Source organism: Orbicella faveolata, unplaced genomic scaffold (genome assembly GCF_042242905.1).
Source record: "Orbicella faveolata isolate gen_17 unplaced genomic scaffold, um_ofav_v1 contig_1, whole genome shotgun sequence".
Lineage (NCBI taxonomy): Eukaryota > Metazoa > Cnidaria > Anthozoa > Scleractinia > Merulinidae > Orbicella > Orbicella faveolata.
Window position 1 is genome coordinate 6,700,001 of NW_028301536.1, and position 15,984 is coordinate 6,715,984.

The 15,984-nt window shown below is 39.7% G+C and overlaps 2 protein-coding genes, 1 long non-coding RNA gene and 1 pseudogene across 6 annotated transcripts in view; 2 read left to right on the forward strand and 2 right to left on the reverse strand.

The window, feature by feature from the left end:
• Positions 1-5,601, reverse strand: part of LOC110042320 (protein rolling stone-like) — a 6,717-nt gene extending 1,116 nt beyond the window's left edge. Inside the window, exons 1-3 of one of the 4 annotated variants that reach the window (XM_089286913.1) lie at positions 5,197-5,479; positions 2,107-2,189; positions 1-961 (exon numbers count right to left, since the gene is read on the reverse strand). The exon at positions 1-961 is cut by the window's left edge and continues 1,116 nt beyond it. In XM_089286913.1, the coding sequence (XP_089143039.1) occupies positions 191-937 (747 nt within the window). In that variant the 5' untranslated portion in view covers positions 938-961; positions 2,107-2,189; positions 5,197-5,479 and the 3' untranslated portion in view covers positions 1-190. The other 3 variants (XM_089286909.1, XM_020747682.2, XM_020747683.2) reach the window with 3 other exon arrangements.
• Positions 5,039-9,627, forward strand: LOC149117880 (uncharacterized). Its single transcript, XR_016206465.1, has 2 exons — positions 5,039-5,125; positions 6,561-9,627. It is a non-coding gene; the product is annotated as an uncharacterized LOC149117880 (long non-coding RNA).
• LOC110042317 (uncharacterized) lies at positions 7,957-11,368 on the reverse strand. Its single transcript, XM_089286933.1, has 2 exons — positions 11,242-11,368; positions 7,957-9,172 (listed from the first exon to the last, which is right to left on the reverse strand). The coding sequence occupies exons 1-2, from the start codon at positions 11,326-11,328 to the stop codon at positions 8,720-8,722; spliced, it is 540 nt and encodes a 179-aa protein (XP_089143059.1). The 5' UTR covers positions 11,329-11,368; the 3' UTR covers positions 7,957-8,719.
• A 1,311-nt stretch (positions 11,369-12,679) lies between these two features.
• On the forward strand, positions 12,680-13,895 carry LOC149117881 (uncharacterized; annotated as a pseudogene).
• The last annotated feature ends 2,089 nt before the right edge of the window (positions 13,896-15,984 follow it).

Genomic DNA, 15,984 nt, shown 5'->3' on the forward strand with positions numbered 1-15,984 from the left:
ATTGCTATATCTTTAACTCTTCAAAGCATATTGGCCCTATTTATACTCTCGTCTACAACTGCTGTAAAGCTATACTTCAATTGGGCTCCTAACATGGCAGTTGTAAGAACTACTGGCGTTAACATAGCTTAAGTTTCCTAATACGTGACAGGGTAAAACTATACGTCACTGTTCTACGGTAACATCTGAACTATTTACCGTTTTTAGTTTTGATCCAAACTCGCAGTCTATAGAAACCAAACATGACGCTTTGAAACAAGGGAAGACCAATAAAGAAAAGGCACAGCTGTGATACAGCGGCGAGGATTGGTCTCCCTGTGTAGTCCGTCTGAGGGTAAATATAGTTGTGCCCACCAGCTGCCCAGTAAATCACTGTAAACATGACATAGACTATGCAGTAGAGCATTGGGTAGATAACATGAAACAAACGCACGGGTATGGAACTTAGCATGGTATCGCCGACCATTACAATGGAGTTGACTCCGTGGAGAATAACCGTGACAGCGCGTACCCCTTTATCTGCATTAAATAACAACAACCAGAAAGATAAGGTCACCATAATAGCAGCCACGGAGGCGATATTGTAAATCACCCACAGTGCTTCGTGAAACCAAGCCATTGGAAGAGCCCGTGATGCTTCAAAGGCGTCCGATGTGAAATGCATTTCAACAATATCATTAACACTTCCATCGGAATCTGCAGCACATTTTGCCTTGGACGTCGAATTTGCCTCGCCATTTTTCATCTGGTCGCTTGCGATCTTTCCTGCAGGCTTCCGTTCTCTCTTGTAGTGGAAGGCCGTTACTATGGTGGCACAAATGAAGTACACTGTTACAACGAGGAAGCTCCAGTTACTCAGCCAAAGAAACCAATTTTTACGAATTAGGCTTGAAATCATCCAGCTGGTACAGAAGGCGGCAACGGCGAAGCGATACATCAGTACGACTAACACACCAAACCACTAAAAAATAAAGACGGACAAATTCAGTTATTTAACTAAATGTTTGTAATCCCTAAAAAAGGAACCGTGACTACGTGGCACAGTCTATATAGTTCTAAAGTTATAAATAGTGATAAAATAAAGCCAAAATAAATTCAGTCATATAGCGGACGTTTCGGGCCTTGCCCATCCACAGTCCTTAGTTTTGAAAACTAAGCTCTGAGGAAGGGCTAGGCCCGAAACGTCTGCTGCTATAGAACTGAGTTTATTTTGGCACTATTTATAACATTTGAAATACTTTCTTTTGGTCGAGAACATTGTCTTAACTGAGTCGCTTCTATTTATATAGGATATGCGACTAAGTGTACTGAATTATTTATTAATCGAAATCAAAATAGAATAACAAACATACAGTAGGCGATTAATTTATTAACATTAAAAACAGCAGTAAGGTCCAGCCTAGCTGGGGAGTTGCAACAATGACACATTTTATACGTGCTAACAAAACCAACATGCATGCTATCCATGCAATCAATATATATTTATTTAGTAGATTAAACGCTGTGCATTCTTCCGTGTACTAAACCGCTCATTTCTAAAGAACGTGAAAATTAAAATCATTATATTATAGATTGACAAATGTATTGATATATGAAAAACAAAATAGACGACAAATCTCGAAGTTTTCTGCACAGAGATTCTCTCGAGATATGCGATCGATGTCGCCAAAGTATGTCTTTGCCTTGTGTATGAAAGGAATAAGCGATACCATCTGTGCAGTTAAAAACAAAAAAAAAAAAAAAGACTCACTTATCTCACCCAATTGCAGCGCTACCCAACGTAACTACTCGAATCAAATCAGACATTTCGTTAAACGACTGGGTTCGACTAAAGTTCGGTAGTGGAAGGCAATCGAACGATCACACACACACACAAAAAAAATTAGAGCAATCAACTTTTGTGTTTGATTTTGTTCAAATTGCCAAGCTCAATCGTTCGATTAAGTTCCATTAAGTTCCATTAAGTTCGATTACTGAACAGTTCGAGAAGTGTCTGTCCACGTGGTCTTATTTATATAAATTAGTATGTTCATATAATTTAGTATAAATTTACTAGCGTTCTATCACGAATGCATATGCCGTTTTCTGATTGGGTACGCTACTCACTCTCTATTGTGGTAGATAGGGAGTAGCTCAGCAGTGTGCGGTCGTTCCAAAATGACGGCCGCTTCTTTGCGTTTTCCAGGTTTCTGTGAAAAGAATTTGGATGAGGTTTTGAACGACCAGTAGATTTAAACTAAAACAATTTTGAGCTCTCGGTTTCTATCGCGTGATAGTTGACGAGGGCGCAGGTCTATTAAGTTCGGGCTGCGCCTTCGTCAACTATCACCCTATAGAAATCTCGAACTCATAATCTAATTGTTTCATAGAAACACGATTTTCAACCAATCAACGCGCGTATCATGTTTTCTTTGTGTTATTTTCTAACAATTTTTGGTAACGCAACACACTGGCAGCAGAGGAGTCATATTTGACCGTATTTCTAGTTAAATTCACTGTTCAATTGTAGCCTGATTCTCAGACGTCCGAGATCGTTCGCGGCCCCTCTCTCCCTCTCCCGTCTGATATACTCTGTGCGAGATCGTGTTCATGACGTCAAAGCACCTATTGTATAGTAAGGGCCAGTCACAACACACGTAAGAAATGAAGCGTGGAAAAGTCAACAAATCAATTTCACGCGGGTTCTTCCTTGATCAGATTTTGCCAAAGCGAAGATTACTTAGTAATGCTTTTAATTTCTACGTCGAAGATAGCCGTCTTATCTCGGACGAGCTCGATTCAGTGCTTGTTCTGCACTGAATTTCTCGAAACAAGCGATAGAATAGCGGTTTTTGGGGCGCTTTGCGAGGAACTCTGCAAGATATTTAGGCGGTGAGTTACAAACTTCAAACGAGAACTTGCAATATTGCAAAAGAAAATGCTACCCAAAGTTGAAAAAGATCGAAAAAAATGATGTGAAATTTCAAAAGTCTCGAGGACGAGTCGAGGGCAGAAATGCCTAAAAACAACGTGGTTCGCATAAAGCGGAGATTGAGTCGAGATCAAACTCAGGAGGTATCTGTCGCGAGATCGCTGGAAGCGAAGCCCGTGAAGAAAGCTCTATTTCCTACAAATCCACCTCAAGATGAAACAAGGTTTCCTTCGATCACCAGTATTACCGGTGTGGGAGATTACAAGTCTGACAGGGTTACCTCCTGCAGTTTCGATGGTTGGACATACAGCAGTAAGGCACTCAGGTGTTCCTGTAGTTGTGCGGGCATTTCCAGCATGTGTAAACATTGGGAGGAATTTCTTCTCACCTCCACCAGACGAACTTGGTTCAGTGTCCAACAGCTTTTGTACAGGTGTGGAAAATTCCTATATTGAAGTCCCTTTCTGCGTTTTTTAAGTTAAATAATATTCACGTAATATTCGATCATGGCTTGTTTTGCTCGAAAAGGAATAAAGAAAATGGTACATTTTTGTTTGACATAAGTGAATATGAAATGTTTCTCCTTAAGTATCATTATAATAAACTGTATTTAGCGATGTATTTGGCTGTAAGTGTGAGTACATAATGAATTTGTGAAAAACAAAACTATTTTAAGCACAGAATATTTCGACAAATACTTTTCATACAAAGGTCCGGTTTTTCCAGGAAACCTTCGCCACCGACCATTTCCTAGTAAGGACTCCGGCGACGAAAATATCACGGAGCACTCTCCTTTCTCAATCTTCAGATCCAGAGCCTTATCTTCTCCTATCGAGTCGGCTGGTATACCAAATTTCCGTAACAAATTTGTTTGATCTTCCATAAGGCTCACTAGAGGAGATATCACAATTATCATTGGGTTCGCTTCAAATCCACCGCGGCCTAGTGATTTCGGCGTGAATTAAAGGAGCCATCTGGAACACAAGCGACTTTCCGAATCCCGTTGGCAAGTTAAGAAGGACATAAATACCACAAACAAACATTTTGAGCGCTTTGAACTGTTTAGAGAACAGTTTTTCCACGCCAAAACTTGGAAAGCGTTCAAGTTTTCACAGCCGATTCGAAACCTTTCTGAATAACATTCCGCACATTCCACACTCGGGATGTGGTACATCCGCTCTGATTGGTGAAAATTGACAATGGCTCTGACGTCATGAACACAACCTCGCACAGAGTGTATCAGACGGGAGAGGAGAGAGGGGTAGCGAACGACCTCGGACGTCTGAGAATCAGGCTACGTACAATTGTAGCCCGAATCGATCTGTTGCTGATTCAAATCACTAAGTGATCGAACTGTAAACACGCGTCTCTTAAAATCCCGTCCTGTCCTCACGACGAATACCGCATACAGAAATGACTGTGGGTTATCCCTCGTGGTGACTAACAGTGACTAACAGTAAGAAAAGAGACGAGGGATGAAAGCTTTATCTTGGTCAAATTTTGAATCGCCCGTAAATCTTTACGGTGAATATTAATTTCACTGGAAATACGGTCAAATATGACTCCTCTGCTTCCTGTGCGCAACATCAAACAGTGGTTTTCCTGTTGTTGCCTCGTCACGCGATTTCTTTTGCATTCTTTTGAAATAGACGGCTTTCTCAGTTACGTTTCTGTGCATCATGGGATCTAAAAATCACAATCCAGTTAAGAAACTAAATCCTTCTTCCAGTAATTAGAAGGAAACAATACATTTCTGGTTGTCAACTTTTGCAATGCAAATTTACGATCGTAATCATCATGCACTGATGTGTATCGTCATTTGCATAGCATTGTTTACACGTGAAAAAAGTTCCGTTCGGTTCGGCTTAACCCCGCGAACTGCTCAGAGGAATTTGCCAAAGAACAATCCAAAACTGTAAATTTTTGACTAACCCTAACCCTGAGGGTTTTGACAATTTTTCGCCAAGATTAAGGCTAGTTTACAAAAACAACTTAAAAGTCGCATATAAGCCCCGAGAGACAGCACTTAAATGTAATTTCAACATCAATCTCTAGAATATTGTTTACCTTAATCAGAGTTATAAATGCTACTTGAAGCCTGTCGAAATCTCTCAAATCCGGGCAGATTGCCAAATATGCTACAGTAATGGAATCATACGCATCTTGCTTCACAGATGCCTCGCTTGTTTGAACTAAAGCCCGTGTAGTCTACAGGTATTTGCATCCTAACATTCCTTCCTTATGTAGTCATATTTAATTACGGTGTATTGAAGATCAAAACTTACAGGAGATTGTGCGAAATCCTCGGCGTTTGGATGCAGCAAACGAAACTGAACCAGACGAAATTCGTCCCGAAGTATACCCCAGCACATTTTCTCAAAGAAACCTCACTCTCTGATCAGTTTAACTCTTCTCAGAATCTCGAATTGCTAGTAGACCACAATGGGCTTACTGTGTAATTACGAATTCAGGGTAGGGTGTCCGTTGCCAGAGGTCATGCCACACAATGCCCAAAAAGAGCTTCCACATGATTCATACATGAAGTGAATGATTCGCACGCGTCGAATCTTACTATTACTGCTTACCATTCGCTTTTGGGCAGCTCTTACGTTTTCTAGGGTGCCATGCATACAAAAGTCCGATGGTACAGACCGGTAGAAAATGATTCATCTCGTACATTACTGATGTGTAATATCCCGGGGGGGGGGGTTGTACTTTGGGAATTTCTGGGTGGGGATGTGCTGCTGAGACCCTGGAACCCTTAGTCTATACCAGAGCTAGTTCAGCTGAATTTTGCTACCCTATACTACAGTAAACTCCCCAAATCCCAGCATGTATCGACACTATTGAGGCTGATTTGCGTAAATTTAAACTCGCCGATTTGATTTTTTTAATATTATATAGTAATATAAATATAATATATAATAGTATATAGTAAACTGCTTGAAAACCATACCCTTCACAGCGGCACATACCTATATAGCCCATATATGGCAGAAGCCTCCCCCCCCCCCCCCCCCCTTCGGGTGTAACTCGGCTACTCTGAAAACTAGGAATTTTGCACATGCACTTGAAGTTAAGCATGGTTAAACAGCCTTCACAATTTTCTACTGTCTCGTTAGGGGTTTTCAGATAGAACTGAACATTCTCAAGTATATGAGAATACATGCATCGGCGTGTGTTCCAGGAGAGCATCGAGATGTACTCAAATGCAGGATACGTAGCCGTTGTTTAATACACCTTTTCTAGGGTTTCTGACGCCATCTTGCGTAAATTGAGTAAATATAGTGGAAAAGTTAAAAGTTCGATGCCCAATAAGTTGAAAGTGATTGACTTTCTGCGTATTTTATGAGCTACAAGGAATCGCTTCCTTGTAACTTGGTCAAATTTGAAGAACATAGATTCGCTGCGAGGCAAAGAATTACACTTTTAATTTTTCATGCAAATGCCTAAAAAATGTACGTATGAGAAAAAAAAAAATAAAAAAATAAAAGACCTCTACTGTTGCTTTTCTAGCGAGGCTATTTCCCTCAAATGCGATCAGTAAATTATTTTACCTATATCATTAGTTTTTAATTCATAGATACTTCAGAACTCGAATTTTCCGTGACTTTTTAGACATTAGATTCGTTTTTTTTCTTCCTTACAGGTTACTGTAATTTTTGGTGCGTTGCATTCCAAACAAGATGGCGTCAGAGGCCGTGAAGATGTCTATCGTTTGAAGCAGGCACTTCTTAGGAAAAACCTGATTTTAGCTTATAAATGCCTGGAAAAAAAAAAAAAAAAAAAAAAAAATATATATATATATATATATATATAAACGTTAACACCGACCAATTCTTCTCCTGCCCTTGCTTGTCAGCGTTGTATCGAAGGCAGAGCTCAAGAAGGAAGAAGAACAGAAATTGACCACAAAGTTATTTCTTTGCGATTAAACTGGGCGACTCGGTAAAGGGCAATAAATACTGAAATGCCGTCATTTCTGGCAAAAAGTGACAAAAGCAGCATTGAGAGGAAACACAAACAAACAGAATAACATAAAACAAACTGCAGGAGCAAATAATGGGAACAGATGAAGCAAACGATTTTTGAAAAAAAAAAAATCTCTGATGGGATACAGAAAGTACGATATGAATACTATATAAAACTGGCATTACGCTACTACAAGAACAATCACTTCAATTAATGTGAGTACTTAAAAAAAAAAAAATCGTGTAGGCGCGGTGGCCTCATGGTTAGTGCGCTCATCTCCGGATCTAGCGATCCGGTTCGAGCCCTGGCCGGGGACACTGTGTTGTGTTCTTGGGCAAGACACTTAACTCTCACAGTGCCTCTCTCCAACCAGGAGTATAAATGGGTACCGGCTAATAACCCTTTTCACGGTTACCTTTTTTATTTGCATTACAATAAAATCTAGCATGTAGGTAAGGCAATTTCGGGCTCTTTTGTAGTTTTAGCCCGATTTCCCTCGCATCCGCGTTGGATTACATTGTAATGCAAATGAGAAAAATTAACCATGAAAAGGGCTATTGTTGGGGAAAACTAACAAATTGCGGGGAGTGACCTGTCATGGAGTCGCATCCCGTCCAGGGGGAATAGAAATACTCCTAGCCACCTCATGTTACAGAAACCGGGATAAGCTCTGGCAGCAATGAGCCAGTCGGCTCCAAGGCTTCACATATTAAAAATCAAGTCAAACATTTGAAAAAAAATCATTCTCAGGGTAATATCCCAATATTTACCTCATTTGTTACAGAGGTTAATTGAGGGGTGGACCATTTGATGTTAAAGTGGTGGAGGGGTGATTTAATTTAGGCATGTTTGTTGACCCTTTGTATGCATGTATATATGCATGACATTTTGTTTTGTTGTCAAAATTTCCTCCTCCCCTCCCCCCCTCCCCACCCTTCCCACTCAAAAGTCAACTATCGTCCATCCCTGAGGAGAGTAACTAGGACTGCAAGCTATGGGCTCTTTCCACTGACATTGACGCGAAATATATGAGGATGTGTGTGTTCTTTTCTCTTTCATTTAACTTACTGTAGTAAACACAGGTAAACTGTCCTTTATTTTTCTAATGTGAGCGCTGGACTGCTTATGAAACGTTGCGTTCCATTCGATAGTGCGTTACCTTAAATATATGTATTCAGTGACTTCCAGTGCTACATGTAACGCTAATAAATATCAGACAGTTAGAAACGTCTGTAATGATATAAACTGTATGTAAATTGTTTTTACATGACGTCACGGCAGCCATATTGGTGTCCCAAAACAATGAAACGTCGGCCATGGTGGTGAACTCTTTTCCGAATGTAATCACCTTGTTTTGTCCTAATAAATTTGCATGATTGCTGGCCTCGTGAGTAAAAACGTTCCATATGCACTACCTAAATTGGAAGCATTAAAAGTAAAAGAACAGGTTCGTGTCTATATGGCATAATCATTCTATTTTCCACACTTAGTTTGTATCCAGACTCGTAGCATATAGAAACCAAACAACACACTTTGACATAAAGGCAGACCAACAAAGAAAAGACAAATTTGCGACACAGCAGACAGGACTGGTCTCCCTGTGTAGTCGGTTTGAGGGTAAATGTAAGGCGTGCCAAAATAACTTGTGCCACCGACCGCCCAGTAAATCACCGTGAACACGATATAGGTTATGCTGTAGAACATTGGATAAATAACATGAAACAAGCGAACAGGAATTGAACTGAGCACAGTGTCACCAATCATAATTACAGAGTTCATTCCGTGAACAACAACAGTTAGAGCGCGCAGGTTATTCACTAATCTGAAGAGCAACGACTAGAAAGTCAAGGTCACTAAAAGGGCTGCTACTGCTGCAATGTTATATATTACCCACAATGCTTCGTGAAACCAAGCCATTGGAAAGACCTCAGAAGCTTCTGCGTCGTCAGCGTTGGGTGCCACGTCGTCAACATCATCACTGGTATCAATGGCAAAACTTGGCATGTGGCCATTGTGTGAGTTTTCGCGTGAAGCCAAGTCCTTCACATCAATTTGCGGTCGGTTTCCGGTGTCATATTCTGTGTGTTTATGTTGTTTCCTGTAGTGTATTGCCGATACTATGGTAGCACAAACGAAATAAAGAGTGACGAAAAAGAAGCTCCAGTTACTCAAGTAAATCAACCACTTGGGTCCGTGTTCCTGGGAATAAGTTGCGCTCCTAATCAGCCACCCACAACAGAAGGCAGCAAAGACGGCACGATAGAGAAGAACAAGAGGTAATCCAAACCACTAAGAAGCAAAAGATATAATTGATTAATTCTATTTGTTACTGCTGATATCGCTGGTTTATATAAGAATATGCTGTTGCTATGGTAACTAAGTGAACATGCTTATGATATCTTGGAGTTACATTGTAGCCGGCCAAGGAAAAAGGAACTCTCATAAGTTATATAATTTAAAGTAATTCATTTCGTTTAAATGTAGTTGACTACCTGTAGCACAAACATTGTACCGTTCTTCACGATGCAAATAGATTGATCATTTTCGATCATTTTCCTGTTTCTGCTTTGGTAGAGAGAGCCACTCCAATCACCTCCCTCCGCTCTCAAATCCCATGGTTCCAAGGTGTTTTGATTAAGGTGTTAAGATTAATACTTCTTGTAGTACAAGAAAAGTTCAATTAGCAAAAACGTAAGCGATAACTTATCTTTGACCTACGCGATCCACGACCATTTTATGAAAAATGGAAAAAAAAAAATGTCACGCAACGCAAAAGCTTGGAAATTGAAATGTGCTCTGTTAAAAACGAAGCCAGTCGAGCTAAAACTTTGCGAAACGTCATAATCAAGATCTTACGGGTTCTTGCCTGTGATAAACTAAATAGGCAAATATTATTTGGAATATGACGACGTCACATGAACATCGGCAAAAAACAAAAACAAAACAAAACAAACAACAACAACAACAGACAATCTATCAGATGCTTGCTTCCATTCTAGACCCGGTTCAGATGCCGTACGTCTGCCGCGACTGTTCGTTCATACGCCGTACTTGTGTCGCAATTCAGAATTGACACTGTCCGGTATGTCGGTCAACGGAAAATGTGTTAGACTTATAGAGTATCCAATATGGGGGACAAAGAAATTGAAGAACGAAGTACTTTTAATTTGCCAAAAAATGTTAATTGAACGAGGAGGAGGCTTAAATTATAGTAGTATGTGATGCAATATGTTCAGCAAAGGTACACTGGTCCTTGCAAAGAAGTCGTCTGAGCACATCACATTTAGCATACCAGGACCGTGATTATCGAGGCACTGCGCTTTTCTCAGCTCAGATCCTCTTCTTTTTCTTCGGCGGGACCGAATTTATACATAATCAATACATTAACATCAGGGATGGAGAGACTTCCCGAAGGACCTATGCCCCCACGGGGTGAATGGTAGCCTGCGTGGTAAGCGTTCCCGCACAAAGAGCTTTTCCGCATTCTGGGGGCGCGTATTCTGGCCGTAAATTGGAGCGAAAGCAAAAATTCGACGAAGCAGGGGGTGATGGGGCGAGCTTCGTTGAATTTCCCCTCGCTCCAATTTACGCGCGGCCAGAAAACGCGCCGCCAGAATGCGGAAAAGTTCTTTGTACGAGAACGCTAATTTGTCATAACGCAGGGTAGGTGAAAGGGTTTAAGTACATTAACATTATGTATGTAGTCAGAAAATCTCGATCGGTGTCGCTTTTCTGTCGGATACTGCTACACGACCACTCGAACGTGCGGCAGAAATTCGGCAGCCGATTCATACCTCGAATTCCTGTCGAATTTAATTCGATACGGCAGAAATGCGACCTATGATGCAAGTTGGTTTGTTAATTATCATCTAATATTTACTCAGCCGTTTCGGACCCTAACCAGCTCAGTTTGCTGTTTTGGCCGCTGTTAATTCTGTTTTTCAGTATAACTCTTTATGGAGTAATTATTGTCTTGTCTTTTCGTTGCTTTTCAGTATTCTCATGAATGAATTGAAAAACAGAATGTTTACGTAAATACGAAATACAATAGCATTAAACTGAAGTAAAACATGTATCAGTCTTTGGAAGTGTCGGCTGAAGTGTGAGCATATGCACAGTTAATAACAATTCACTAGGCTGCAGGGGCGGTACAAATTCCAAAATTACAGATAACAGGTGTTAGCATAAATTGTATAAAAGTGTTACACGAGCATAGCCGTTTTCATATCAGTACACAAGTCGAGTAACGGTATATAGGTTGACTTTTCAAGCGAAACGTTATCATGTGAATATATGCTGCCTAAAATGTCATCGAATTCTATGCCACCTGTTTTGTTAGGAAGAAATATATTACTTACAGGAGATTGTGCGAAATCTGCCGAGTTTGGATAAAGCAGACGGAACTGAACCAAACGGAACTCTCTGCGAAGCACAGTCAAGCACATTTCCCTAAGCTTTGAATATTCAACTGCTATCTGCACATGACTCAGCTATAACAGCGTGACATCTGTTTGGAAGTACACGTGACAACCTTGTGTCACACACGAATGGCAAACACGACATATGTCACGATAGTCACCCCCTAAGATCGGTAAATGAACGTTTCGAAAAACCGAAAAACATGGACAAATTGCGCGGTGCCAGCGAGGTCGATTTTAGAGCGATTCAAAACAGTTCAAATTGCGGCTATAATGCCTAAAGCGCAAATACGAGGAATAGACCAAACGCGATATCATAAGCGAGTCCTAACCTTTATTATTTTTATTTATGAGCGACAGGAATTAATATTTGCTTCACAAGTGTAATTATTAACTACCAAAGCTACTACACATTACTACCTAGGACCAACGAAGAACCCCTCCACAAAGAGACAAAAGGAAATAAACAAACAAACAAACAAAAAGAACAAAAATGCAAACCAACTAAACAATCAATCAAACAAACAAACAACAAAAGAGATTTTTCAGAATTTTGAAAAGGAGGTTTATTATGAGACGCCGAAACTTCCAGGAGAGCTACAACATTCTCAAAATTGACCGTTAAGTTACATGTAGGTTCCAAATATATTTAAATGTAAAGTGAAAGACGGATACTCAATAAGGAACACGAAATAATAAATTCGTATACAGACCTCTGTTTTAAATCTGCGAATAATAATTTTGACAATAAAGTTGAGAGTCACTTGTGATAATACATTGTTCAAGACTTTGGGCGCGATGCCCAACGAGTTTGTCAAGCAAAAAGGTCTCTGATGAGTCCCTCGGCCGGGACGAAACGAACGTGCTCCGTAAGACTAGCCACGAACAATGTAGTATCACAATAGTAATTTTAATCATTATTTATACTAGTTTCATTTTACTGGAACACAATTTAATATTTGCGTACTTGGAGTGGATTTTTAATTTGTGAACTTGATCTACTAATTTACTCTTCCACTAATGTATCTTTGAAATGTGTCTCAGAGAAGATAGTGCTAAAAACAAAAAAAAAAATATGAGCAATCTGCTGTTTTTTGTTTTTTGTTTGTTTGTTTGTTTGTTTGTTTGTTTGTTTGTTTTTTAACTATTTTACTTAACACGCCGTAGAGCCCATTGCATTTTCTTAAATAAAACTTGCGCAGCTGAAAATGTTATCTAGATATCTGGACAATATAAGTTAATTGTTATTGTTCAGTTTTTATTAGTGATATTATGACAACAATTATTATTATAATTATTATTATTATTGATATCTGCGCAATATAAGTTTATTATTGTCGAGGAAAAGGTTGTTGTTATTCATCGTAGTAGATGCAATAATAACAAGCGGTTATTTAAGAGCCTTTTAAGAGCGGTTATTGCTAATCTCTACATGGAGATATTTGAAGAACAAGCAATAGAGTCCGCACCTTGCAAGCCTAAGATCTGGGAACGCTACGTAGATGATATACTTTCACTATCCTGGATCGAGATAGAGTTCACGTCTTCCTGCAACACCTAAACAGTCAACAACCATCAATCCGTTTCACCATGGAGATCGAGAATAATAGCAAGATCGCCTTCCTCGACACGTCAGTTTATAGAGAACCTGATGGCCGCCTTACCACCAGTGTCTACAGGAAACCAACACATACTGATCAGTACCTAGCGTATGATTCACACCACCGTCAGTAAGTAAAGCGCGGTATTGCGAAGTGTCTGTACGACCGGGCTAAACGTCTCGTGACCAAACCATCAGTAATCGCTGGAGAGCAGAAACATCTGTCATCTGTACTTGTTTCTAACGGATATCCCTCCTCTTTTGTACAGAAGATCACAAAGGTACGAACAACCCCAAAAAGAGAGCCCGTCGCGGAATTTAAATCCACCACCATTTTACCTTATGTCCAAGGAGTTTCGGAGTCTCTCCGCCGCTGCCTAGAACAACAAGGCATTCGCACCGCCTTTAAGTCCGAAACGACAGTTCGGTCACACTTGGTGCGACCAAAGAACACCGTCAACCCGGCTAAACAGGATGGTGTTGTCTACAGGATTCCCTGTGATGAAGAACACGACATGGACATACGACTCGCCCGTACCCAGACCTCCGCCGTTTCTGAACACACCCACGAGACTGGCCACTATCCCATCTGGAATGAGGTCAAGTTTATTGATCGACATCATCACTGGTAGACACGTAGGGTCAAGGAGGCTATTCACAGAAGACTTCACCCTAATAACATCAACAGGGATAGTGGAATTGAAATTCCTGAAGCATGGATTCCCACGATCAAAATACACAACAACAAGAGAACGGTAGAACAGAGGACCACTGAGGGAACAGCTACTCGCCGGAACAATGGAACAATAGGAGGATCGAAATGCACCAATCACAGCCGACCTTTGTGATATAAATGATACCGTGCAATCAGTCGACCTTATCGCCTGAAGAAGACTAGCAGTAAGCAGTCGAAACGTCGCGATCTACATCTCAAGTGACTACATCGTGAGACAAACGATAACACACTTTATTATTAAGTTTATTATTAATATTATCATCATCATCATCATCATCATCATTCCTATTATTATTACTATTATTATTATTACTATTATTATTATTACTATTATTATTATTACTATTATTATTATTATTATTATTATTAAGAAGGCATCATTTCAAATGACTGAAACATTACCAAGAAGACAATGATTAGGTACCAGTCTTCTGTGAGCTCATTAGACCACCGCTACAGAGTGTAATAATTAACAATTAGATTATGAGGTCGAGATTTCTTTGAGGTGATAGTTGATGAGGGCGAAGGCCTCATCAACTATCACCTCATAGAAATCGAGAGCAAGTAATCTAATTGTTCTAGTAGAATTCTTACTAAAATTTACCTCAAATAACGGTTTCCAATTATTTCTTGACGTATCATTAAACTTTGCGCCTGAAAAAGGTCGCTAGGATTGAACTGTCATTTAAAATTGAAGTTGTGTGCGTTTGCGCATCAGTTTTTTTTCAAAAAAAAAAAAAAGTCGCCATTTCCTAGACGACCTCCAGCCACTGCATGGCTGATTGTGTCCGATGGCTCAACCAATCAGATTACAGCATTTGCATTAGTATACTAGTAGATAGAATTCTACTAATAACCGTTAAGTCATGAGTGGTGAACGGAAAAACCATTAAAGATGAGTGGCACTTGCAGCTAAATAGCTTATAAGTTGGTATTATAACAAATTATCAACAAGTGTTATGAAAGTCTTTGAAGAAACAGACGTTTCGGGTGTATATCCCTTCTTCAGTGTTCACCGTATGACGGTCTTCTGAACATTGAAGAAGGGTTATACGTTTCTTCAAAGGCTTTTATGCCACTTTTTGATAATTTGTTATAATATCAACCGTTATAACCACTTGCAGTGGTAGTTTTTCAGCGCGATTGTACCTGGTAAAAAGGTATCAAATCAAATGACCTAAACATCACCAAGAGGGCAATGAACAGGTACCAGCCTTCGGTGAGCTGATCAGTAGACCACTGTTACAGAGTATAAAGAAAGTTTTACGCAGTTCTTATATGCAAAAGTTGTTTTCTTGGTTTTGCCTTCGTATTCCAAAAAGATTATGGTATAGTTGTCTTCTTCCTAATTGACATCGCTCTGGACAGTGGTGAATTTCTTTTCTAATGTGGCCCCCTACAATTATTGCTTGACGAAATGGTTTACACTCACACCACAACCGGCTACTCAGCTGGCTTCTGTCAAGTGTAAACTCTTTTGTTGATGCTGGGCAACAAAAGCGAAGTAAACCTTATTACATCGTTTGTTTCACAATAAAGCTAATATCAAGAGAAACAACACACACATGCGCCAGAGAGTAACATGGGAGGGACCTAAGTGACATAGATCTTAGATTTAAGATCTTAAGGAGGGGCCAGCGCAAATTTGAGTCCATAATTTATGAGATACTTTTTACAAAAGATCTAAAACCTAAAGCCAACTTTGAACAAGCAGTCTGACTCCATCCACGAAAAGTTATCTTTACAGCGCAAAGTATACATATTTTACATTTATTATAATTATCTTTTGCTGTTTTTAACTTAGTTCTATTATTGTCTCATCTAGCCTTTTGTATTTTAGTGTTTGTTACACTTGCATGTTGAAACGCTTATTGCATATTTACATATTTTTATCTCTTTTCAAATTCTCATTTCTTAATTTTACTCATATATGCAAACAATTTGATTACTTTTTTAAGCTTGAAAATGATCTCAGAGAGATCGAAACGTCGTTCTTTATCTCTAGTTTTTATCCTCAAATGTGGTCCGAAGAAACTGCATACCATTAGAATATTAAAACAATCTTCTTATTTTCCTTCTTTTTACTTTTTACTTCCTTCCGGAGCAGAAGTCCGACAACGTCGCTTCCCATCTTATCTTGCTTTGGGCTGTTTTCTTAGTAGCAGCTCAGCAGCCTACTATTAAAATTTTTACCGTATATCAGTAATTGTTCAACTGGAATGACCGATTGATTCTTTTTGCAACATTTCGCGGGTACCAGCACTACCGTGTTAAGAAACCTGATCCTCAGGTGTAAGAGGCGTACCATTGCTGTCAAACTGTCAAACTGTCAGCCATGGAATGCCGT